Genomic DNA, 27199 nt, shown 5'->3' on the forward strand with positions numbered 1-27199 from the left:
CCTGGTCTTCCCTTTAAAATATTAATTCCAACTATCTAGAATATCCCCATATTATGTCCTAACCAAAATGCTTACTGGCAACTTATTAGTTCTTGGCTGCCCATGCCAAATGTCTAAGATTCTAGCCCATGAGGGTTATTCTCTTCCTCCCCAATATCCCTCACTCCTGCACTAATTTATTCCTCTAACACAGGCTTCTCCTCATAATTTGACTTGTACTATCTGCATTTGTGGCTCCTGCTCCTAAACAAAGCTCACCAATCTTATTCTTACCACCACGTATGTTATATTCTTGTCACCCGCCCTCATTCTGCTGACCACCATGGGGGTCACTGGTGCTGCCTTGGAGGCCACAATATTACACAACATAATAAAATAATTAATGCCAATCAGGAAATGCCCAGAATAATTTCCATATATGTGATTCAAACTGCCACAGCCCTGGAAGCCCTAAATGAGAGACAATGCTCCCTGGCAGCTGTGGTTGCTAATAATCGCCTAGCCTTAGATTATCTGCTGGCCAGCCAAAAGGGCATTTGTTCTCATAAGGGTACCTATTGCTGCATGCTGCTAAACAACACGGGCAAAGTTTCTCAGGAAGCACAACACATGATCTGTTTCTCTGGCAGAAATTTTCCCCCATTACCACCCCTCAACTACTACAAAGTCCCAAACCCATTCCCTCTGCTTTGCCCAAGCCAACTTGTGGCTTATACCCAGCCAGCTTTCCCAGGAGTCCTTTGTGGCTCATTCTTTCTCTTAAATTCTCTTCTTATGTGAAGCGTCATTAGCCCCTGACCTCTGAACCAAAGCATGTGCCCCTTGATAATATGCGCTGTGACATGTATACGAAAGATCTATAGCCTGAATCTTTAATACACACACACGCACGCGTGCGCACACGTGCGCACACACACACGCACATGCACAAACATGCCAAAATGTTAGCCTTTGTAAAGTGTGGGTGAAAGGCATACAGGAAGTCATTCATCAATCATCCTTACAACTTTTTTCCAAGCATGAAATCATTAAAAAAATAAATTTAAAAAAATTGAATCCCAACTGGAATCATGCCCCAAAAAAGTTTGAGCTTGGAACTATGCCCAAGAAGAAAGAAGTCTAAGACATCCCTGGCTTTAGGGACACTGTCTCCTGTGACTCCAGTCCCCTCTGGTTCCTGGTCACACTGTTCTCCAAATGGCAGTAAGAAATTGGCCAATTAACCCACAAAAGCTCCTCCCTTACTATGAAGAGAAGCTGAGAATTTGGCAAGTCTGGAAGAAGTGTCTGAATTCACTGATGATGATCACAGGTCAGAAGGAGCTGGAAATCCCACCAACAGCATAAAAGGGTTCCCCTTTCTCTGCATCCTCACCAACTTTTGTTGTTTCCTGTCTTGTTAATTTTAGCCATTCTGACAGGTGTGAGGTGGTATCTCATTGTGGTTTTGATTTGTATTTCCCTGATGGCTAATGATGTGGAGCATTTTTTCATATGTCTGTTGACCATTTGTATGTCTTCTTTGGAGAAATGTCTGTTCATGTCTTCTGCCCATCTCTTGACTGGATTATTTGTTTTTTGCGTGCTGAGTTTGAGAAGTACTATATGTTGGCTAATTGAACTTAAATTAAAAAAAAAAAAGAAGGAGCTGGAAATCTGCACTTGGCAATGGATCTGCCCATGTGCTCATGGGTTTGTGTATGAGTATCTCTGTGTTTGTGAGTGTGTGTTGTCTGCATGTATTGTGTATGTTTGTGTACATGTTGTTTGATAGTTGCATGTGTGTGTGTACTACATATCTCACTCAGCCTGATTCTTTTCCTCAGTTAAACCCAAACTGGGCTTTTTTTTAGTGCACGCAGACCAAGTTGTCAGCTCCAACATGTGATTAAGGACTTCCGATTCGTGTCTGTGATCTTAAATATTTGCCTCTGTTGTTTTGATGGGGGCATTTCCCTCACTGGGGTGGGGGCATCACAGCTGAGCAATGAGAGCTCCACCACTGGGGGAAAAGATGTCCAAACTTATCAAGGAACTGAGATCAGAGAGGGCTCAAACCTTTTCTCAGTGGGTGTGCTAGTGTTTGTGTGAGCTCGTCTGTGGGTGACACACTTGTATGTAAGAGCAGGAATGTATATTGTTTCCTTTTGTCTGTGTGTCTGTTACCATGTGTATGTTACCATGTGCATGGGTTGGAGATGGTGGTTTGATGACCATGCCTGTGACTGAACAGGCTTACCTGACCCATGATAACACCTTCTCTGAGTGGGAAGGGGCGAAAGCATGCTTTTCAGTAATGGGACTGTGTGTGCTGCTTGTAGTGAGTGATTAAGTGTGCATGTGTGTTCTTGGTGGATGTTTCTTGTGAGATTTTGAAATTGTGTGTGGCCTTGTGTGTTTTTGGTGATATGTACGTATATGATGAGTTACTGATATGTTGTATGTGAGTTGTGTATTTTACCAGGTATGTTATGCTTGTGTGTTAATGGTGCATTGTGAGTGTATTTGTGGGTGATACATTATTGCATACTGTGTGATACATTATTGCATATTATGTGTTATAAATGACTTGTATGTATATTAGTATTTATGAAATGAAACAAATACTGGCTCTCTTTCCCTTACAATGGGACTCAAACACTGGTGCCTGAAATCCTCAAATCAGCAGTGTGTGTACGCATGCGTGTGTGTGTGTGCGCATGTGTGGTGTTTGTACGTGTGTTTGGAGGCTTCTGATTTGCACTCATGACCTCAAATAGTTCTTTAAGTGACCTCCTTCTGGGGTAAAATAAACGGAGATGACCAGTGCCCCAAGAGACTGTTTTCTAAAAGGGATCTGTGTGACTGAGTGGCTCAGAGTTTTGTAACCCTTGCACGTTCACCTAACATACCAGGCAAAGAAATGTTAGTTGTCATGCCCAGTGAAGTTAGAGCACAGAAGCCCCACCAAATGGTGGCAGGACCTTGGGAAAATCACTCAATTCTTTGGCCTCAGTTTACATATCTATAAAATGGAAGCTTACAGGCCCTCAATAAGTATTTATGGCTTGAACAGAAGTTAATGTATGTGAGAGCCTTTTGTCAGTTGGAAAATATGTAAATATGAAAGGAAATATCTAGACAGGGCACTAAGAAAACTTTGGACAACTTCAGTTTCCTTGCAAACCTAAAATAACATAGTGTGTCTGGCATTTACAACCAATGAAATGGGAGAGTTCCATGTTAAAAGCCTGGGCACTGATCACACAGTATTAAGTTGAACTCCATGAAGTGACCACTATTTGATCATTTTAGCCTACAGAAAATGGCAATTATATATACAAGACTATAGTTCAATATATATATATATGCATATATATATATATGTATACATACATTACAGTTGACCCTTGAACAACATGGGTTTGAACTGCACAAGTCCACTTATACATGGGTTTCTTCTGATAAATACAGAACATACAGTAAGTGTGCTTTCTCTTCCTACGGTCTTTTGATAACATTTTTTTCTAGATTACTGTATTGTAAGAATAGAGTATATAATACATATACAAAGTATGTGTTAATCAACTGTTTATGTTATTGGTAAGGTTTCTGGTCAACAGTAGGCTATTAGTAGTTAAGTTTTGGAGGAGTCAAAAGTAATATGTAGATTTTCAACTGTGTGCAGAGTCGGTGCCCCAACCCCCATGTTATTTAAGGGTTACCTGTATATTGCGTATATGTGTGTGTATGTATATGTACATTCCATGTGTATGTTTATATATATTCCATCTAAGTATATGTATATGCATAGATGGAATATAGAGATGGAATATACTTATGTATACAATATCGTTATCTCTGTGCATATGTATGTGTGTATATGTATCCCCTTTTATATGTATGGATATACATATTCACAAGAGGAATGTGACAATATTCCAACAATGCCACCTCAGCACTGGCACTGCATGTCACTTTATAGCAGAAACAACTGATACCAATTTGCCAAGGGTCATCTACTATTTCTGCCACAGTGAACTGTTATGCTTTGACTCTATCTCAGTGTCATGAATTATCCCAGTAAGTGCATAAAAAATATACCCATAGAAGGAAGGGACCCTGCTTTTCTTGTTCGCTGCTGCATTCTCAGTCCTTAGTAGAGGGCCAGGTTCAGTCTCAATGTTCAATAAATAATGGTCAAATGAAAGAGTGAACACCCTCTTGCTTCTGTGCAATGAGATCTTGTTGGCTGCTTTTGGTTGTAATGTTTTCCCAGAACCAGACTGGGATAGAGTGAAGATGCATGCATCCACAGGTGTGAGAAATTAATAGGAATGTAGTTTAAAATGCACTGCCTTTTCAGAAATTTACAGTATGGACTGTATCCCTATCATTCTTCCCTTTTATTCCCAACCCTTCTTTATCCCCAGCATGCAAAAGCACAGCATGAGTCTGAAGAACCAGAGCAGCATGTCCGAGTTCCTCCTCCTGGGGCTCCCCATCCGGCCAGAGCAGCAGGGTGTGTTCTTCGCCCTGTTCCTGGGCATGTACCTGACCACAGTGCTGGGGAACCTGCTCATCATCCTGCTCATCAGGCTAGATTCTTGCCTCCACACCCCCATGTACTTCTTCCTCAGCGACTTGGCCTTCTCTGACATTTCCCTTTCATCTGTCACAGTTCCAAAGACGTTGATGAACATGCAGACTCAGCAACAATCCATCCCCTATGTGGGGTGCATTTCACAGGTGTATTTCTTTTTATTTTTTGGTTGCCTTGACACTCTTCTTCTCACAGTGATGGCCTATGACAGGTATTTGGCTGTCTGTCACCCTCTCCACTACACCACCATCATGGAGGACAGGCTTTGTATTATCCTAGTGGCTGGATCCTGGTTTTTCTCTTGTGTCCAAGCTCTGTTGCACACCCTCCTCGTGGACCAGTTGTCCTTCTGTGCCGGGACTATCATCCCCCACTTCTTTTGTGATCTTGCTGTTGTGCTCAAGTCCTCCTGCTCAGACACCTCCCTCAATGAGCTGCTTATCCTCACTGAAGGAGGATTCGTCTTCACCCTGCCATTGAGTGGTATCTTGGCCTCATATATCCGCATGGCAGGCATCATTCTGAAGGTCCCCTCTTTCAAAAGAATCTCCAAAGCCTTGTCTACATGTGGCTCCCACCTCTTTGTGGTGTTTTTATACTATGGGACAATTGCCGGTGTTTACTTTTTCCCTTCATCAGGCAACTCCAAAAACAAAAATATAATTGCTTCTGTGATGTACATGGTGGTCACTCCTATGCTGAATCCCTTCATCTACAGCCTGAGGAATAAGGATATGAAACATGCTCTTCAGAAAATTTTTAGAGCCAAAGACTCCCCCTTGGTGTGATTAATTTAACCCTGCTGTCATGGGCACTCATTGGGCTATAAACATGTTTCCTTTAAAAGTTGTGACTTGGGGGGCGCCTGGGTGGCTCAGTTGGTTAAGTGACTGCCTTCAGCTCAGGTCATGATCCTGGAGTCCCAGGATCGAGTCCCGCATCGGGCTCCCTGCTCGGCAGCGAGTCTGCTTCTCCCTCTGACCCTCCCCCCTCTCATGCTCTCTCTCTCTCATTCTCTCTCTCAAATAAATAAATAAAATCTTTAAAAAAAAAAAAAAAGTTGTGACTTGGGAGGGCAAGAGGATGGGTTAAATGGGTGATGGGTATTAAGGAGTACACGTGTTGTGATGAGCACCAGGTGTTGTGTGTGAGTGATGAATCACTAAATTCTATACCTAAAAATAATATTAGACTGTCTGTTAACTAACTGGAATTTAAATAAAAACTTGGGGGGACTAACATAACATAATAAAATTTAAAAAAAAAGAAATTGTACACTATGCTTAGAGAAAAACTGCCAATTAGCATTTATTACAGTGAACGGATATTACACTAAATTTTTGTTCTACAATTGTAACTAAAGCAAAGATATGAGCGAAATTCTATTCTCTTATTAAATGCCTGTAAGCACACACACACACAAAAAACTTGGGAAAAAGTTGTGACTTGGACAGCTCTTACTGCTGACACCATTCTTGACGTTGTCTCATTTTACATTTCTTCTCATGTTTTTCTTCACCTGATTGGTTTTTGTCCCTACTTGTTCTCTGAATTCTGTGTATTACTGTTTCTGCAGAGAAATCCCAAGCCCTCCTGTGATGTTCACTGCAAGTCTGAGACTTTTGAGCCCACTTCCCTGAGCTTTAAGAAGTTTTCTTATCTCCATCTTTTTCTTCAATAACTCTCTTTATCTGGTACTGATATCAACACATATTTATATGAATTTTCTTAATACCACCAAATTTTATTTCATACATGAAGAATTCAGAAGTTACCAAACTGCTTTATGTATTGAATGGTGTCTATCACAGCTGGTATTAATTAACCATTTAACTGCATATTTTATTTAATCCTCAGTACAAGCCTCTTATGAGGATACTAATATTTTCCATATTTAGCAAGCCCAGAGAAATCAAGTAAGTAGCTGCCCTAAGACTTAATCTCAGACATGAGATTTAAAGCCATCTGTTTAACCAGATTACTTTATCACCACTATCCTGGTCTGCAACACCATTGACCACTCTGGACATTTTTGATCCTTATATATAGCATACAATAAATACTCTTTTGTATTCCATTTTTATTCAGTATACTTATGGTTAAATCATTCTCAAGGCTTTATAGTTTTCAAATGTGTCTATACATCTTAATTTATTCATCCATTCTAGTTTTTGTTTTTTTTTTTTTAATTTAGAGACAGAGTATGTGTGAGCGGGGTGGGGCAGAAGGAGAAGGAGAGAATCTTTTTGTTTTGGTGTTTTTTCTTTTAACATATCATGTATTATTTGTTTCAGGGGTACAGGTCTGTGATTCATCAGTCTTATACAATTCACAGTGCTCACCATAGTACATACCCTCCCCAATGTCCATCACCCAGCCACCCCATTCCTCCCACCTCCCTCCACTCCAGCAACCCTCAGTTTGTTTCCTGAGATTAAGAGGCTGTTATGGTTTGTCTCCCCCTCTGGTTTCGTCTTGTTTCATTTTTCCCTCCCTTCGTCTATGATCCTCTGTCTTGTTTCTCAAATTCCTCATATCAGTGAGCTCATATGATACTTGTCTTTCTCTGATTGACTTATTTTGCTTAGCATAATACCCTTTAGTTCTATCCACATCGTTGCAAATGGCAAGATTTCATTTTTGATGGCTGCATAATATTCCTGTGTGTGTGTGTGTGTGTGTGTGTGTGTGTGTGTGTGTGTATGACATCTTCTTTATCCATTCATCTGTTGATGGACACATCTAGGCTCTTTCCATAGTTTGGCTATTGTGGACATTGCTGCTATAAACATTGGGGTGCATGTGCCCCTTCGGATCACTACATTTGTATCTTTGGGGTAAATACCCAGTAGTGCAATTGCTGGTCATAGGGTAGCTCTATTTTCGACTTTTTGAGGAACCTTCATACTGTTTTCCAGAGTGGCTGCACCAGCTTGCATTCCCACCAACAGTGTAGGAGGGTTCCCCTTTCTCTGCCCCTCGCCAACATCTGTCCTTTCCTGACTTGTTAATTTTAGCCATTCTGACTGGTGTGAGGTGGTATCTCATCGAGGTTTTGATTTGGATTTCCCTGATGCCAAGTGATGTGGAGCACTTTTTCATGTGTCTGTTGGCCATTTGGATGTCTTCTTTGCAGAAATGTCTGTTCATGTCTTCTGCCCATTTCTTGATTGGATTATTTGTTCTTTGGGTGTTGAGTTTGGTAAGTTCTTTATAGATTTTGGATACTAGCCCTTTATCTGATATGTCATTTGCAAATATCTTCAGAAGAGAGACTCTAAAGGAGGCTCCACGTTCAGTGCAGAGCCCGATGTGGGGCTCAATCCCACAACCCAAGATGATGACCTGATCTGAAATCAAAAGCTGGATGCTTAAGTGACTGAGCCACCCAGGTGACCCTCATTCATTCTAGTTTTGATTGACATTTGGGTTGTTTCCAGTTTGGGACTGTGTATATACTGGAGAATGGGTCATAGTGTATTCATATTTTCAGCATTAATAGATAATATCAGAAAGTTAGATAAAGTGCTTGTACCATTACACTCATCCCTGTAATAAATGAAAAAGTGTGGTCCACTTCCTCAACAACAAATATACTGTCCATCTTCTCCAATGTACACATTCTTATGGGTTTGTAGAAATCATGTGTTGTGGTTTTTATTTGCCTTCTCTGATAACTCATGTAGTTTATCTCTTTTGCCTATGCTTATTGATCATTTAGGTATTTTCTCTTGTAAAGGACCTGCTCCCAATCCTTTACTGCTGTTTTATTGGGTAGTCTGCTTTTTAACATTAATTTGTAAAAATTCTTTATATATTCTAGGTATGAGTCCTTTGTTAAATATATGTATTGAGGACTTTTTCATTATGTGGCTTGCTTTTTCAATATATTAACAGTCTATTTTGAGTTAATTTTGTGTAATTAACACACAACTAAAGGTTCAATTTCATTCTTTTGCATGTAGATATTCAGTGTTCCCAGAGCCATTTATTTAAAAGATATTTCTTTCCCCTACTGATCTGTCTTGGCATCTTATAAAAATTCAGCTGGATATAAATTTGAGGGATTACTTCTGGATTTTCAGCTCTGTTCCATTGGCCTATATCTATCTTCATGCCTATATCATAATATCTTGATTAGTGTAGTTTTGTAGTAAGATTTGAAATCAGGACATATGGATCCTGACACTTTGTTCTATTTCTTTGACATTGTTTTTTTTAGTTGGGATCCCTTGAATTTCCATGCATAGTTTAAAATCAGCTTGTCAATTTCTGCAAAGAAGACAGCTAGGTAATGACAAGCTGATTTTAAACTACATATACTGTATTCTTACAACAAACTACGCTAGAGAGAAGAAAATATTATTAAGAAAATCATAAGGAAGAGAAAATACATTTACATACTGTCCTATATTTATATATAAAAAAAATCCACATATAAGTGGACCCATGCAGCTCAAAGTTGAGTTGTTCAAGGATCAACTGTATATACAAAATCATCAGAAAATACAGTTTTGCTCCTTCCTTTCCAATCTAGATGCCTTTTATTTTATTTTATTTTTTGCTTGACTGCCCTAGCTAGAACCTCCAGTAAACATTGAATACAAGTGATATTGTTCGTGAACTTAAAAGGGAAGCCTAGATAGAGGTGATGGTCGCACACCACTGTGAATATACTTAATGCTACTGAGTTGTACACATTAAAATGGTTAAAATGGTAAATTTTATGTGTATTTTAGCACAATAAAAAATAATCAAACAATGCAATTTATCCCCTAAGCAAAATAAAAGAAGGACTAATGAAAAAAATTATATGAATCTCAGAAGAACAAAAAATAAAATTGGAGAAGAAATATTTAGAAAAATAATGGAGACAAATTATTCAGAGTTAAATATTAATGACTTCAGAGTTCAAGGGTCTAGAGAGTGATAAAGAGGAAAGAAAATGAAAAGCTCACACATTCATAGGTTTAATAAATTTTAAGAATTTCAAAGTCAAAGAAAAATTCTGAGAGAAAGGGAAGTTTGCCTGCAGGAATCATACTCATATCAGACTTCTTAATAGCTACACTGGATGTAAAAAAGCAATTAAATATTTTTATTTTTTTATTATGTTATGTTAATCACCATACATTACATCATTAGTTTTTGATGTAGTGTTCCATGATTCATTGTTTGTGTATAACACCCAGTGCTCCATGCAATACGTGCCCTCCTTAATACCCATCACCAAGCTACCTATCTCCCACCCTCTTTCCCTCTAAAACCCTCAGTTTGTTTCCCGGAGTCCATAGTCTCTCATGATTATCTCCCCCTCTAATTTCCCCCCTTTCATTTGAAATATTTTTAATGCATAAAAGGAATACAGCTTTAAAATCAATAATTTATATCCAGCAAAGTTGCCATTCAAATGTAGAAACATATTACAAATATTCTTATATATCTAAATAAAGGTAATTTATATATCTATATAAAGCTTCAGAAGGTTTGCCTCACTGAAATTTGTGAAGGAAACACTACATCAAAAACTAATGATGGGAGGGGGGAAAGATGGCGGAGGAGTAGGGGACCCTATTTCAACTGGTCCCCGGAATTGAGCTGGATATCTACCAGACTGCTCTGAGCACCCACGAAACCAGCCTGAGATGTAAGAAGATCTGGACCTCTACAAACAGAATATCGTAGGCGGTTGGTTTTGAGGTAGGAAGCGGAGAGCCGTGATTCCGCGGGCAGATATTGGAGGATAAAGGGCAGCGGGAGGGTGCCTGGCCGTGGGGATCCTACACCGCCGGTGAGTGACAGCCTCGTGTGTTGGGGACGGGCACAGACTCACAGACCGGTAGCGGCGGGAAAGGACTTTAGGGCAGCCCCCGGGGTGGAAAACCAGACCGGTGGGGTCGCGCACACGCGAACTGCAGCCCCCCCAGGACAGAAACCGGAGCGACAGTCGCACGCACGCGAACTGCAGCCTTGGAGACGGAAACCCGGTGTGCTGGGGTCGGGCCGGTGAACTGCAACCCCCGGGGTGGAAACCCCAAGCGCACGCGAACTGGGAGCGGCCGGCGGTTTTAGAAGCACAAAGGGCAGAGACGTGCCCGGACCTGGAGGCAGGACTGGGGGTGCCGTGGAGGGGCGCACACCCAAGGCCGCTGCAATTTATAGCAGCACGGACAGAAACAGAGACGGTGTGGCCTGGAGAGCTCACTGAAGAACAGACTGAGGTCTCTCTGTTCTGAGGTAGAGGGTTGGAAACGGTCTCTTCTGCTCTGACTCGCGGAAGAGACGCGGAAAGTCGCCAGGGAAAGCAGCCAGAGAACAAAAGCCCCAAAGACTGATTCCCACTGAGCCCATCCCCCACCACAGGGGCGCAGGGCAACTCCGCCCAAACAGGGCTGCCTGAGTAACAGTGCGGCAGGCCCCTCCCCCAGAAGACAGGCTGGGAAAACAAGAGGCCAGCAACCCTAAGGTCCCAAGAAAACAGGTGCATCTTGCTTGGGTTCTGGTCAATAATTTGGACTCTATACATTCCCTCAAACACCCATCAACAGAATGACTAGGAGGAGGAGCCCCCAAAATAGAAAAGACTCAGAGATTATGACTTATGCTGCAGATTTACAAATGGATGCAGATATAACCAAGATGTCGGAGATGGAATTCAGGCTAGCAATTGGGAAGACAATGGCTACAATGGAGAAATCAATTAATGGCAACATAGAGTCTCTAAGGGCAGAAATAAAAGGTGAATTGGCAGAACTTAAAAATGCTATCAATGAGATCCAATCCAATCTAGATAATCTAACAGCTAGGGTAACTGAGACAGAAGAGAGAATAAGCGATCTGGAAGACAATATAATAGATAAAAAGGGAAAAGAGGAGGCCAGGGAAAAACAACTCAGAATCCATGAAAATAGAATCAGAGAAATAAGTGACACCATGAAGCGTTCCAATGTCAGAATAATTGGAATCCCGGAGGGAGTGGAGAGAGAGAGAGGACTAGAAGATGTATTTGAGCAAATCGTAGCTGAGAACTTCCCTAATCTGGGGAATGAAACAAACATTCGAGTCCTAGAGGCAGAGAGGACCCCTCCTAAGATCAAGGAAAACAGGCCAACACCCCGGCATGTAATAGTAAAACTTGCAAATCTTAGAACCAAGGAAACCATCTTAAGGGCACTTAGGGGGAAGAGATTCCTTACGTACAGAGGGAGGAACATCAGAATAATGTCAGACCTATCCACAGAGACCTGGCAAGCCAGAAAGGCCTGGCAAGACATATTCAGGATACTAAACGAGAAGAACATGCAGCCAAGAATACTTTATCCGGCAAGGCTTTCATTTAGAACGGATGGAGAGATGCAGAGCTTCCACGACCGGCAGAAACTGAAAGAATATGTGACCACTAAGCCAGCCCTGCAAGAAATATTAAGGGGGGTTCTATAAAAGGAGAAAGACCCCAAGAGTGATATACAACAGAAATTTACAGGGACAATCTATAAAAACAACGTCTTCACAGGCAACATGATGACAATTAATTCATATCTTTCAATAATCACTCTCAACATGAATGGCCTAAACGCTCCCATAAAACGGCACAGGGTTGCAGATTGGATAAAAAGATAGGACCCATCCATATGCTGTCTGCAAGAGACTCATTTTGAACCTAAAGATACATCCAGACTGAAAGTGAAGGGATGGAGATCCATCTTCCATGCCAGCGGACCTCAAAAGAAAGCTGGGGTAGCAATTCTTATATCAGACAAATTAGATTTTAAACTAAAGTCTGTAATAAGAGACACAGAAGGACACTATATCATTCTTAAAGAGTCTATCCAACAAGAAGATCTAACAATTGTAAATATCTACGCCCCCAACATGGGAGCAGCCATCTACATAAGCCAACTGTTAACCAAAATAAAGAGTCATATTGATAACAATACGTTAATTGTAGGAGACCTCAATACTCCACTCTGAGCAACGGACAGATCATCTAAGCAGAAAATCAACAAGGAAACAAGAGCTTTGAATGATACATTGGACCAGATGGACCTCATAGATATTTACAGAACATTCCACCCTAAAACAATAGAATACTCATTCTTCTCGAGCGCACATGGAACTTTCTCCAGAATAGACCATATACGGGGTCACAAATCAGGTCTCAACCGATACCAAAAGATTGAGATTATTCCCTGCATATTCTCAGACCACGATGCTCTAAAACTGGAACTCAATCACAAGAAAAAATTTGGCAGAAATTCAAACACTTGGAAGCTAAAGACCACTCTGCTCAAGAATGTTGGGGTCAACCAGGAAATCAAAGAAGAACTTAAACAATTCATGGAAATCGATGAGAACGAAGACACATCGGTCCAAAACCTATGGGATACTGCAAAGGCGGTCCTAAGGGGGAAATACATAGCCATCCAAGCCTCACTCAAAAAAATAGAAAAATCCCGAATTCACCAACTAACTCTACACCTTAAAGAACTAGAGAAAAAGCAACAAACGACGCCTAAGCCACGCATTAGAAGAGAAATAATTAAAATAAGAGCAGAAATCAATGAATTAGAAACCAGAAACACAGTAGATCAGATCAATGAAACTAGAAGTTGGTTCTTTGAAAGAATTAATAAGATCGATAAACCACTGGCCAGACTTATCCAAAAGAAAAGAGAAAGGACCCAAATTAATAAAATTATGAATGAAAGGGGAGAGATCACGACTAACACCAAGGAAATAGAAACAATTATTAGAAATTATTATCAACAACTATATGCCAATAAACTGAGCAATCTGGATGAAATGGAGGCCTTCCTGGAAACCTATAAGCTGCCAAGACTGAAACAGGAAGAAATTGGCAACCTGAATAGGCCAATAACCAGTAATGAGATTGAAGCAGTGATCAAAAACCTCCCAAAAAACAAGAGTCCAGGGCCTGATGGATTCCCTGGGGAATTCTACCAAACATTCAAAGAAGAAATAATACCTATTCTACTGAAGCTCTTTCAAAAAATAGAAACAGAAGGAAAACTTCCAAACTCATTCTATGAGGCCAGCATTACCTTAATCCCCAAACCAGGCAAAGACCTCAACAAAAAGGAGAATTTCAGACCGATATCCCTGATGAATATGGATTCCAAAATCCTCAACAAAATCCTAGCTAATAGGATCCAACAATACATTAAAAGGATCATCCAGCACGACCAAGTGGGATTTATCCCCAGGATGCAAGGGTGGTTCAACATTCGCAAATCAATCAATGTGATAAAACACATTAATAAGAGGAGAGAGAAGAACCATATGGTCCTCTCGATGCAGAAAAAGCATTTGACAAAATACAACATCCTTTCCTGATTAAAACTCTCCAGAGTATAGGGATAGAGGGAACATTCCTCAAGCTCATAAAATCCAGCTATGAAAAACCCACAGCGAATATCATCCTCAATGGGGAAAAGCTGAGAGCCTTTCCCTTAAGATCAGGAACACGTCAAGGGTGCCCACTCTCACCACTGTTGTTCAACATAATACTAGAAGTCCTAGCAACAGCAATCAGACAACAAAAAGAAATAAAAGGTATTCAAATTGGCAAAGAAGAAGTCAAACTCTCTCTTTTCGCAGACGACATGATACTTATATGGAAAACCCAAAAGACTCCACCCCCAAATTACTAGAACTCATCCAGCAATTCAGTCATGTGGCAGGATACAAAATCAATGCACAGAAATCAGTTGCTTTCTTATACACTAACAATGCAACTGTAGAAAGAGAAATTAGAGAAACGATTCCATTTACAATAGCACCAAAAACCATAAGATACCTCGGAATAAACCTAACCGAAGAGGTAAAGGGTCTATACTCTAGGAACTACAAAACACTCATGAAAGAAATTGAAGAAGACACAAAAAGATGGAAAAATATTCCATGCTCATGGATCGGAAGACTAAACATTATTAAAATGTCTATGCTACCCAGAGCAATCTATACCTTCAATGCCATCCCGATCAAAACTCCAATGACATTTTTCAAAGTGCTGGAACAAACAATCCTAAAATTTGTATGGAATCAGAAAAGACCCCGAATCGCCAAGGAGATGTTGAAAAAGAAAAACAAAGCTGGGGGCGTCACGTTGCCTGATTTCAAGCTATATTACAAAGCTGTGATCACCAAGACAGCATGGTACTGGCACAAAAACAGACATACAGACCAATGGAACAGAATAGAGAACCCAGATATGGACCCTCAACTCTATGGTCAAATAATCTTTGACAAAGCAGGAAAAAATATGCAATGGAAAAAAGACAGTCTCTTCAATAAATGGTGCTGGGAAAATGGGACAGCCATATGCAGAAGAATGAAACTCGACCATTCTCTAACACCATTCACAAAGATAAATTCAAAGTGGATGAAAGACCTCAATGTGAGGCAGGAATCCATGAAAATCCTAGAGGAGAACATAGGCAGTAACCTCTTTGTCATCGCCCACAGCAACTTCTTTCAAGATAACATCTCCAAAAGCTAGTGAAACAAAAGCAAAAATGAACTTTTGGGACTTCATCAAGATAAAAAGCTTCTGCACAGCAAAGGAAACAGTCAACAAAACAAAGAGGCAACCCACAGAATGGGAGAAGATATTTGCAAATGACACTACAGATAAAGGGCTGGTATCCAAAATCTATAAAGAACTTCTCAAACTCAACACCCAAAAAACAAATAATCAAGTCAAATTTTCTCAGTATGGCAGACAGTGTTGGTGTCTGAGTTCTGGGTGCACACTAAGGAGTCTGGCCCCTGAGCGGGGGGAATTGGAGGGAGAGATGAACCATGAGAGACTATGGACCTGAAAAACAAACAGGGTTTTAGAGGGGAGGGGGGAGGGGGGATTGGTTAGCCCGGTGATGGGTATTAAGGAGGGCACGTACTGCATGGAGCACTGGGTGTTATATGAAAACAATGGATCGTGGATCACTACATCAAAAACTAATGATGTATTGTATGGTAACTAACATAACAATAAAATTTTAAAAAAATAAAAAATAAAATAAAAAAACTAATGATACAGTGGCTAACTGAACATAATAAAAAAAAGAAACACTTAAAAGATAAACATTTTTTAAGGAATTGTTGAACAGTACATCAAAAACTAATGATGGCTAACTGAACATAATAATAAAAAAGAGTAAAATGTTAAAAAAAAGATTTATTTATTTATTTATTTTAGAGAGAGCATGTGTGAGTGTTGGGGAGAGAATCCTCAAGCAGACTCCCTGCTGAGTGGGGAGCCTGATGCAGGGCTGGATCCCAGGACCCTGAGATCATGACCTGAACCGAAATCCAGAGTCAGCCGCTTAACCAACTGAGGCACCTTAAAGGATGAACATTTTTAGGAAATGCTGCAAGATGTATGGAAATTAAGGATGGTTAAACATCTTGATAAAATTTGGGGTTTTTTAAGTCTTAAACTAAAGGAAAAATGAGAAAGCATATCTACTATAAATCAGAATTAAAATTCCTACAAATCATTATCAAAAGACAATTAACCCCAAAAAAATGGGCAGACTCTTCATAAAAAGAAGATACAAGAATGGCCAATAAGCACAAGAAAATATGCTCAGCATCATTAAGGATTGGGGAAATGTGAAATAAAAGCACAATGAGCTACCACTTCATACACTTAGGATGGCAAAAATGGGAACTCTAAGATTTTTTTTCTACACACACACACACACACACACACACACATATATAATTTCACATGATACTAAGATTAGAACTTTCTGTTCCTTTAAAATAGCTAGAAACATAGAGAAGCATTTAATGTTCAGCTAGCCAACTGAGAATTTCCCAGATTGAAACCTCAACACTAAATCACTCCATCTATAACTTTTCTGCTTTCCCTATAAAAATCAAAGCAAAACCACTCAAGTGAGACATTTTAATTTTCAGATATTGGTTGTTCTCCCTATAGAAATTAGCCTGAATGAAATTGACCTTTTTATTTGTTCAGCTCTTATTTTTCTGTTATTATTTAAATTTCAGTTAGTTAGCATACAGTGTGTTAGCATACAATATAGTGATTCAACACTTTCATACAACACTTGGTGCTTATCACAACAAGTGGACTACTACTTAGTCCCCATCAACTATTTGACCCATCCCCCTAACCACCTTCCCTCTGGCAAAGATCAGTATATTCCCTACAGTTAAGAGTCTGTTACTTCGTTTGCCTCTTTTTTTCCCTTTGCTTGTTTGTTTTGCTTCTTAAATTCCACATATGAGTGAAACACGTGATATTTGTCTTTCTCTGACTGACTTATTTCACTTAGCATACTACTCTCTAGCTTCAACCTTGTTTCTGCAAATGGCAAGATTTCATTCTTGTTTATGGCTGAGTAATATACCACTGTGTGTGTGTGTGTGTGTGTGTGTGTGTGTGTGTGGTGTGTGTGTGTGTGTGTGGTGTGTGTGTGTACAACATCTTCTTTATCCATTCATCAGTGGATAGATACTTGGGCTGCATCCATAATTTGGATTTTGTAGATAATGCTGCTATAAACATTAGGGTGTATGTACCCTTTGGTTTAGTGTTTTTGTACCCTTTGGGTAAATATGTAGTAGTACAATTGCTATGGAGGTTCTCTAAAAAGTTAAAAATAGAACTCTAAGATTTCTATTGTGAGAGAACATTGTTTTCTGACTTACTTACCTGAGAAAATCAAAGTCCAGAGAGGATAAGTGAACTTCCCGAAGTCACAGAGCAGTTCATTTAGAGTTTGAGGACTCGGCAACAGACGAAGGTGTTCCCACAGTGAATACTTCATCTGGGAATACTGGTGTTCCCAGATGTCTCTGCAACTTCCAGCAGGGAGCTCTGGGTATTGCTCCAGAAACTGCAGGTAGATAGCTTCTTTTCTTCTGGGTTTCTAGTCAGTTTGGCTGACTCAGGATCTAGGATGGCCTGCTCTCATTTCTCCATCCTTGGAGTAGATGAGGGTTCCATGTCCCAGGAGTCCCTTATGCTTTAAATATAGAGGAAGATGCTGTCTTTTCATCTGGTCATCAAATATGGTTTCTCCACTCTTGACAAGTGAGAACCCAGAGCAGATGAGTCAAATCTCTACCTTAACGTGAAAAAATGAGGCACTCTTTTGGGCCCAACTCAGGACTGAGCGTAAGTCACTGGCCATGCTTTCCCCCTTCCCTGTCAGTCAAGAGAAGCAGAATGGTCCTTTGGAAATTGCTTCAGGAATCCTGTTTGTGGTATCAGTTGTGGTGCTGAACTTGGACAGATTACAGCAGCTCTTTGAGATTCTGTTTACTCATTCATAAAATTGAGTTGTATAAGATGGCTTAATATCCATTAGTCCTTAAAGGGTGGAGTGGCAGGGTAGCTTTGATCCAGAGGACTATTTCACTGGGTTATGAATTTAACCCTCTAGCACCTGAAACTACATTCCTGAAACCTCTATATATTCCTGAAAGGGACTTGACATGTGGATGGAGCATGTCAGGTCAGACTGACTGTTTTCCAATATGGAAAAGCAAGAGATTTGGGGGAACATTCCTCAACGCTCAGAAGGGGCACCTAAGGAATGGATTCAGACCTATGAGAAGATATGTTCCTATTAAATCTGAATTCCAAGCAACAATTTTCTCTGCATTTTTAAATTAAAACCCAACAATATTTAATTCAAATGTAAAATATAAACCACACATTCAGTGCTTGTGAAGATACGCAACCAATTAGACTTACTAATTCAACATTCACAATACTTTTTAAATTTTTCACAATTTTGAATACCCTCAATGTATTAGAATGCATGCTAAAAAAAAAAAAGAATGCATGCTAGGCAACCTAAGATCTTCACACACCTTTTCCATTAACTGTAATTTACTTATAGTGTAAAAGGCAGTACACTGCTGGTAGCTAAATGATAACATCATACAATTTCATCATAGCTTAAGAAGCCATTTTACTGCCCATCCATCCACTATCTTATTCAACAGTACATACGAAGTACATACACAAGAAGAAACAAAATGAAGAAAAATGAGTCCCTGGCACTGAGGGACACACCATCTAATAGGGATGAGCAACTAATTATAAGGCAGTATGTCAAGTGTTCCAGCAAGACCAGAATACAGGGTTGTGGGAGCACAGAGGGTAAAGCAATGAATTCCAAAAGGAGAATGTAAAGTACTGTCCAATGTTGACACCCGAGCTCTTGCCAGGTGGAGAGGAGGAGGAAATATCTAGGAAGATGAAAGGGCTAACTACCAAAGTCACGCAGGCAGGATGTGTGAGCTGACGACCGTGAGCAGTTTCATAGGTGGGGGGGGGAGGGAAGCATGATGGGGAAGTGTCACTGGACAGAAAGATGGAGACAGACTCAAGAAGGGCTAATTATGTCATGATAAGAAAGAGCCTGGACATTTTTCTGATGGTTAGAAGGAGACCCACAACAGCCTATGACATCAGTTACCCTTCTTCACAGAGGGGGAAACTAAAGTTTGAGAGGTTAAATGAATTATTCGAAGCCATATTACAATGTTTGATAGAGAAGGTGAGTCAAAATTTTCTGAGTACAAACTAAATTTTTCCCTTTATGCTATGTAACCTAAATACTCTCCTTGGAGACAAATAAATGAGTCTCATGTAGCGGTTGTAAGTACATAGATACAGTGGGGATTCAATTTTGAGAAGTATAGGAAATGCCCCAGGCAGCTTTGACACCTCCCACAGCTTGGACCACTAACCATAGTGTTAGACCATCTGTCATAATAAAGTGGAGACCAAAGGACCTATCTTTTTCCCAAAAGTCAATTGTTTTAGGTTGTATTAGTTTATTTGCCCAGAATATCAGAAGAATTCTGAGAATATTAATTTGTTTTTGTAAATTTTTCCTTTGGAATCAATGGAACTGTTGATGGGCTGTACGCTTCTAGTAAATAATTCGATTCCTGAAGGTTAATTACCTTTGAGCAAGAAAAGCAAAAAGTGGAATAAATGTTCCTTTATTTCTAATTCTGACTGTAAAGGTGACATGATTAAATGAAAACAATGAATTATATCACTGTACTTCCTGCTATTTGCTAAGCTCCTGAGTCTGGACTTGGTTGCAGTTGGTGGTGAAAGAGATAGAGATACCAGCAAGAAAAGAGTCTGAGCCTCTCAGAATAATAATCATGGTCTGAGGCCATTAGCTTTGCCAAGTATAGAAACTGGATCTTATCCAAGCATTGGGTTAAACTGAAATGGACTGACTCACGTCAATCACACTCACAAGAGACAGATGCATAAGTCAAGAACATCAATATCTTCACTTGCCGGGGCGCCTGGGTGGCTTAGTCGTTAAGCGTCTGCCTTCGGCTCAGGTCGTGATCCCAGGGTCCTGGGATCGAGCCCCGCATCGGGCTCCCTGTTCGGCGGGAAGCTTGCTTCTCCCTCTCCCTCTGCCGCTCCCCCTGCTTGTGTTCCCTCTCTCACTGTGTCTCTCTCTGTCAAATAAAATCTTTAAAAAAAAAAAAAAAAATCTTCACTTGCCATGAGAACTGTACCTGCCAAATTGGGTATTTACATTCTCTAAGGCAAAAGATGTGTGAATTAATTTGGCTGTGATCATCATTTTACAATGTGTATGCATATTAACACATCACACTGTATACCTTGCATATATAGAGTTTTATCTGTTAATTTTATCTTGATAAAGTTGGAATGAATGAAAAAATGAATTTATTTATTTTTAAAGATTTTTTAAACTTATTCATTTGAGAGAGAGAGAGAGGGAGCATGAGTGGGGTGGAGGAGCAGAGAGAGAGGGAGAGAGAGAATCTTGAGCAGGCTCCACACCCAGCGGGAGCCGGACATGGGGCTGGATCCCATGACCCTGAGATCATGACCTGAGCAGAAGTCGAGTCGGAGGCTTAACTGACTGAGCCACCCAGGTGCCCCAAAGAGCTGGGAACTTTAAAAAAGGGACTGAATGGAGTAATTTAATTTTAACAAAAATGGAATTATAAATACATATGTTGTTCTGAATTTTTACCTTAAAAAATCTTAAATTGATTACATAATTATTTATAATTATTATATATAGTGTTAATTATTTTCATTTCATTTTAATTAATTGTTAAATATAAGTACAACATTATTTACTTAATTATATTATTCTTCAATGAAAAAAACTGACGGGATGTGTGCGATGAGAGCACACTGGTTTTTTCACCAGGTACCGCCATGTGTCATGGGGACAGCTGGAGTAGTTGGAAGGAGCCTTGGAGAGCTGGTCAGGTGCTGACAGCAATCTATAACTTTACAAAGAGTTTGATCCAAATGGTCTTTTTTAACACACACAATTATAAATTTGAGCTTTGCCGAAACACAATTGTGTAAACCACATGAGGTTTCTAATAGGAATATGATATACACAGCATTATTTTACTTTTTTGCTACTTATAATAAAAATTTGTTTCATACAGAATTCCAGACATGGACAGAAGAAATCAGACCAGCATCTATGAATTTCTTCTCACTGGCTTCTCTGAGCGGCCAGAGAAGCGGCCTCTCCTGTTTGGGCTTTTTCTGGGCATGTACCTGGTCACCATTGTGGGGAACCTGCTCATCATCCTGGCCATTGCCTCTGACCCACACCTTCACACCCCCATGTACCTCTTCCTAGCCAACCTGTCCTTTTCTGACATTGGTTTTATCTCCACAATAATTCCCAAGCTGCTAGATAATATTGGCTCAGGAAGTAAATTGATTTCTTATGGTGGGTGTCTGACACAGCTTTATTTCTTTGGCCTATTTGCAGATCTGGACAACTTTCTCCTGGCTGTGATGGCACTTGACCGCTATGTGGCCATCAGCCACCCCCTCCATTATGCCATGACCATGAACTCCCAACGGTGTATCCTGTTGGTGACTGGGTCTTGGGTGGTCACTACCTTCCATGCCCTAGTGCATACCCTCCTGGTGATGAGGCTTTCTTTCTGTGGCCCCAATATCATCCCCCATTTCTTCTGTGATCTGGTTCCACTCCTGAATCTGGCCTGCTCCAGTACTTATGTCAATGAGCTGGTCCTCATCCTTGTGGCAGGAACATTGCTAATTGGACCCTTCATCTGCATCCTTACATCTTACTTTTATATTGCTTTGGCTATTCTAAGAATCAGTTCCACAAAGGGTAAGCAAAGGGCCTTTTCCAACTGCACCTCCCAGCTCTCTGTGGTCTCTCTGTTTTATAGCACTGCTATCGGGGTCTATTTATGTCCTCCGTCAACCTCCTCAGGTGGAAAAGACAGAGTCTTCTCAGTAATGTACACAGTGGTGACCCCTATGCTGAATCCCTTCATCTACAGCCTAAGAAACAGGGATATGAAGGGGGCTCTGGGAAAACTACTCAGAAGAAAAACACTCTAACATCCTTTCCTAGGACCTTACAGTCCTGACTCCAGGACTCAGAGCTGGGAGTTGAAATTGGACTCCTGAGAGCCTAACCACTGTAGCTTCCCTGAACTTGAGACTTCTTTTTTCTTAGGTTTATATTTCAAAGTACAGATTGACATCTAAGGACAGGGAGGGACCAGTGATAACAGTAACCTCAGATCATCTCTGTGAAATGCCCACGCTCTGAGTAGTTTACTACCTACTCTCAAAATGGCTCTTGTTTTTACTGGTCTCTAAGCAAAGCCTGTGGGGGGCGGGGGGCTTGTATACATATAAAATGAAAATGAAAGTCCAAATTTTTGTTTAGATCAAGTTATAACTGAACTATGGAAGATGTCCTTGGTCCAAGAATATAGGATTCATTATGTCTGGTAGCAATAAATACAAAAGAAGTAACCTGACACTTTATATTTAAACAGGCAGTGTTCTATTGAAACATCAGAATGAGGCGTTAGTTTAAGCCCTGGGTTCCAGGGTGGACTTTGTCAGAAATGAACTGTGTGACAGTGGATAATCACTTGATTGTCTCTGAGCCTTGGTTTCCTGAAACATTTATAAGATAAAGTGATCGAATTATATTAGTCTAACACCCTACATGCATATACCCCAGTTCCAATAATATTTAGTGTTATAGTGACAAGAACTAAAGACTTGAAGTCAGAAGTTACAAATCAGGACCAAAAGCCCTCCACTCTCACACTATGTAATTTGGGGAACATTATTCCATTTTGAGGTCTGGTTTCTTTATCTGTAAAACTGGAAAAACAACTACATAATAAGAGTAATGAATAATAAATAATATATAAGCTTACTTGGGTCACAGTTAGTGCTCCACAAATGTTTATGGAATCTAAATCTTCAGTTCTGTTATTTATCTTAATCTTAGGACTTCCCTCTCTCTGTTGGGACAACCCTCAATCACTCCCTCTCTGGAAGCCCTGTTTCCAGTCTTCTTGTCATTTATGAAGGCTCTTCTAGGTGATTGCTCTCTCTGGTAAATATTTTGGAGGTCTCTGAATATGGAGGTAGAAACCATGTTAAGGAGAATTCTTCCAGTGATTATTTAATTCCTCCATATTTGCTCCACGTGGGTCACCAAAGGTTGATTTAATATAGGTGGAAGAGTGTGCTAGTGTTGGGAAGAATATTTCTTCACCCAGCTTGACTTGTACCTCAAAGTGGAGGAGATTCAATTCGTGTAATAACTGCCCTAGTTTGTTCCCTTACTCACTCTGCCCCAGAAAAGAAATTTGGGCACACTCAGCCCAGACCATCCCTGTTTCTTATTGAGAACCAGCCTGTTCACAGGGAGCATGTGCTCTGCTATATACCTCCAAGGGCAAATCGGCCACTCATACACACCTGGGAACCCTCCCTAATCCAGCAATAGTTGCTTCTGGGGTCAGTCAGAAAAACATTTAGGTTCTCACCTCAAGTCATGTCTCCAACCTAGACATCATCAGGAGTAAAGTAGCAATTTGGCCCCCATCTTTTGTTTGCCCTTGTCTTACTCAGTAGTTGATTTAGAACCCAACTGGGAAAGCGGGTGTTGTTTATTGAGATCCCTCAAACACCCCCAACAATCTGAAAATCATAGCCCCAGCACATATCTAGAGTCTGGGAGACTCTAGAGTAAGTTATTTAGCATCTCTGAGTCTCCTGGTACATAATAATGAGGTAACAATATGTTTTTATAATTTTGAAAAAACAGTAAATAACTGAACAACTATAACTGAAGTGCTTATCATGATCCCTGACATGTAGAAGGGACCCAAAAAATAACTGTTCGTCTTGTTGTACAGCTGCTGTTTTCATAGCAGCTCTTCTCGTTGTTGTAGGTCTTGTGAGCCTGACCCCTCCCTGCTGAGTAATCAGGCAGCCAATTGAATCATATGCTTTTTAAAGGTTGTAGTTCTTCTCATTTACTAAAAAGAAGACATACAGAATTTGGCAGGCATATTTTAGGCCATTTCATTGCCAAATAGCATCCACCATGAAATGAGAGATTTGACATGTCCTGGCCCAGTGCTTTCTAAGAGAGGGGGACCTTTACAAGGTGTTTTTAAGCCATAATATTGGAATCTATTTGGGTTCACTTAGAAACAGGTCCTGAGACAAGAGTTTGAATACAAGCAGTTCCTTTGGGAGGTGATCCTAGGAAACAACAGGAGGGAGTGGGGAACCAAGACAGAAAAGGGAAGGTAGGCAATAAAGGGACACTACCACATGAGTTACCACTGTGCATAACTAGCCCTTACTATTGCTGGGGAACTCTGGAACCAGTGCAGAACAGATACCTCTAAGTTATCCTACCCTAGGGATCTAAGTTATCCCACCCAACTCCCACCAGCTGAGACTGAAGGCTGCTCCTAGGGAGCATTAATTCCTCAGCACTTCTTCTCTGCTATGCATGTCTATCTGGAACTCATGGGACCCCCTGGGACACATCCGGCTGCCAGAAATAGCTCTCAGACGTAGACAGATACGCTGCTATCTGAAAGTATGTGGGGGAAAGTCACATACTTCCTGTCAGTATCATGACAATGATAAGACTTGAGGGTACATGGATGAGGCAACAACAGTGTCTACTGCTGTTTACCCCTTGCACCGCTCAGACCCTCTCGCACCCTACATTAAGTTCACTACACCCTGTCACTGCTCCTTTAAAGTGGTGGCTGAGTGCCATTTTTCTTTTAAAAAAAGGTAATAGGAGGGTTAGTAGGACAAGCTGTAGTCCCCACTGCTACAGTTTGCCTCAAGATTGTAGTTAAAATGTCATCTCCTCCACCAGATTTCCCTTCTACTTGTTCCGTGCTTCTACTGATCTAGGTTGGTTGTCCAATGGTGTCTTTCAGGTCTGACTTTAGGTTCTCTGACTCTGCTTTCCATGGCCTTGTTAGCTGTGCTTGCTTCTGGGGTCAGTCAGAAAAACATTTAGGTGCAGTTCTCTGTGGTTGCAGAACATTATTACAATGTTAAAGGTCTTTGTAAAATTACTTGACAAAGGAAATCTGTGAATTGGAGTGGATCTAAATTCCAGTAATGCTGGGGGCCCCCCAATTAAAAGAGTTGTTTCTCTTATCTTCCCTGTATAAATTACATCCTCCCTAAGCATTTCAAGCAGAGGTTGTGTGGAAAAGACACCCCTGGAAGCCTTAGCTGAGGGTCACAAGCACATGAGCTTTATTACCAATTATTTATCTAACAACAATTCACTCTTAGTGATGCCCTGATTTCTTCTTCTGTAATATTTATTTTATCACTTTGAAACACTGTACCTGTGCTATATCATAACTTTGGGTCCTCAGTGAACAATCAGAATCAGGGTTCTCTGCCCACACTACCCATTATAGGTCTAACTCATTACAACCATTCATGAAAGCACCTGCTGGTGTCCCAGTGAATCCCACGAGTTCCAGACATATACCTCCTTGCCCTCATTAATTAGCAGCAATCTTATTTCCTTGTAATAATTTGGATCAACACTGCTACAGTTTGAATGTTTGTGCCTCCCCCAAAATTCCTTCTGCCTAAAATGCTTCTTTTTTTTTCTTTTTTAAATTTTGTTATGTTAGTCACCATACAGTACATCATTAGTTTTTGATATAGTGTTCCCTGATTCATTGTTTGCGTATAACAATAAAACGCTTTCTTCTCCTCCTCTTCTCAGATCTCAGCTGAAGCATCATTTTCTCAGGAAGGTTAGGTTAGATCTTTGTGATTCACATTTTCCAAACTCCCTGTGTTTCTCTTTCAATGCACTTATCTCAATGATATTTTAACAAGTAATTGCCTAAGAAACTACTTTACTTATTCTTCCATTCATTCTACAAATATGTACTAAGTTCCTATTAGGTGCCTGACACTCGATACTGGGGCTACCATGAAGAACAAAATACACCTTGCCCCTGACTTCATGGAGCTTATAGTCTAGTGTATAACATCTCTTATGCTTTATTTTAAGTTCTATGAAAGGAGGAGCTCTGTCTTATCCACTACCATATCCCAGAGGATCTAGCTAAATAAAAGAATAAAGAAATCAATATAGAAATTAATGAATAAGTGAGTGAGTTCTATTTGGAATATTTATTTAAATTTTTTTCGAAATTTTTAAAAATGTATTTTAATTTCTAATTTTTGTTTTTATGGTTTGATGATTTCTCCCAAGGCAAACCCTACGCATCTACCACCTGTTTAGGAAATAGATCATTGCCAGCTTCCCAGAACCTGCCTTTGTGCCTCTGTCAAATTGCAACTCCCCTCTCCCCCATGAAAGTACCACTATTCTATGTTTTATGTTAATCACTTCTTTGATATCCCTTTTAATTTTACCACATACACATCTGTGCCCAAACAGTATAATTTAATTTTTCCCATTTAAAATTTTTTTACTGTTTGTTTTTTCCAGCTTTACTGAGATACAATGGACCTGTAATACTGTGTAAGTTTAAGGTGTAGAACTTGATGGCTTGGTATACATATATACTGTGGAATGATTACCACGGTAAAGTTAGTTTACACATCCATTACCTCATAGTTACTGTGTGTGTGTGTGTATATGTGTGTGTGGTGAGAACATTTAAGATCTATGCTCTTAGCAACTTTAAAATACACAACAGTATTGTTAGCTACACTCACCATGCTGTACATTACATCCCTAGAACTTACTCATCTTAATAACAGTTGAAGGATATACTTTTGACCAAGCTCTCCATTCACCCACTTCCTGCCCCAGCCCCTGGAAACCACCATCTACTCTTGGTTTCTATGAGTTTGGCTTTTTTAGATTCCACATATAAACGAGATCATATAGTATTTGTGTTCTCTATCTGACTTTGTTCACTCAGCATAATAGTCTCAAGCTTCATCCATGTTGTCACAAATGGAAGGATTTCCTTCTTTTGTATGGCTGAGTAATATTCCATTGGGTGTATATCACATTTTTTTACCCATTCATCTGTCGGCAGCACTTAGGTTGTTTGCATATCTTGGCTACAGTGACTAATGCTGCAATGAACGTGGGGGTAGCTCATATGGTCACTGGGAGGATTAAATGACACGAAAGCATCTGAGCACTTTAAACAGAAGGCCTGACTCATAGTAAACACTCAACTTATGTAACCTGTTATGATTGCCAACTACGTGCATTCCATGACATCTGTGTCCATGTA

The 27199-nt window shown here is 40.1% G+C and overlaps 2 protein-coding genes across 2 annotated transcripts; both read left to right on the forward strand.

The window, feature by feature from the left end:
* The first annotated feature begins 4356 nt into the window (after positions 1-4356).
* Positions 4357-5370, forward strand: LOC116641333 (olfactory receptor 1J4-like). Its single transcript, XM_032418995.1, has one exon. The coding sequence runs from the start codon at positions 4357-4359 to the stop codon at positions 5368-5370; it is 1014 nt and encodes a 337-aa protein (XP_032274886.1).
* Positions 5371-18928: 13558 nt separating this feature from the next.
* On the forward strand, positions 18929-22001 carry LOC116641215 (olfactory receptor 1E5-like). Its single transcript, XM_032418830.1, has 2 exons — positions 18929-18939; positions 21080-22001. Exons 1-2 carry the CDS (start codon positions 18929-18931, stop codon positions 21999-22001), a joined length of 933 nt encoding a protein of 310 aa, XP_032274721.1.
* The last annotated feature ends 5198 nt before the right edge of the window (positions 22002-27199 follow it).

This window comes from Phoca vitulina, unplaced genomic scaffold, assembly GCF_004348235.1.
Source record: "Phoca vitulina isolate PV1807 unplaced genomic scaffold, GSC_HSeal_1.0 scaffold21, whole genome shotgun sequence".
Taxonomy (NCBI): Eukaryota; Metazoa; Chordata; class Mammalia; order Carnivora; family Phocidae; genus Phoca; species Phoca vitulina.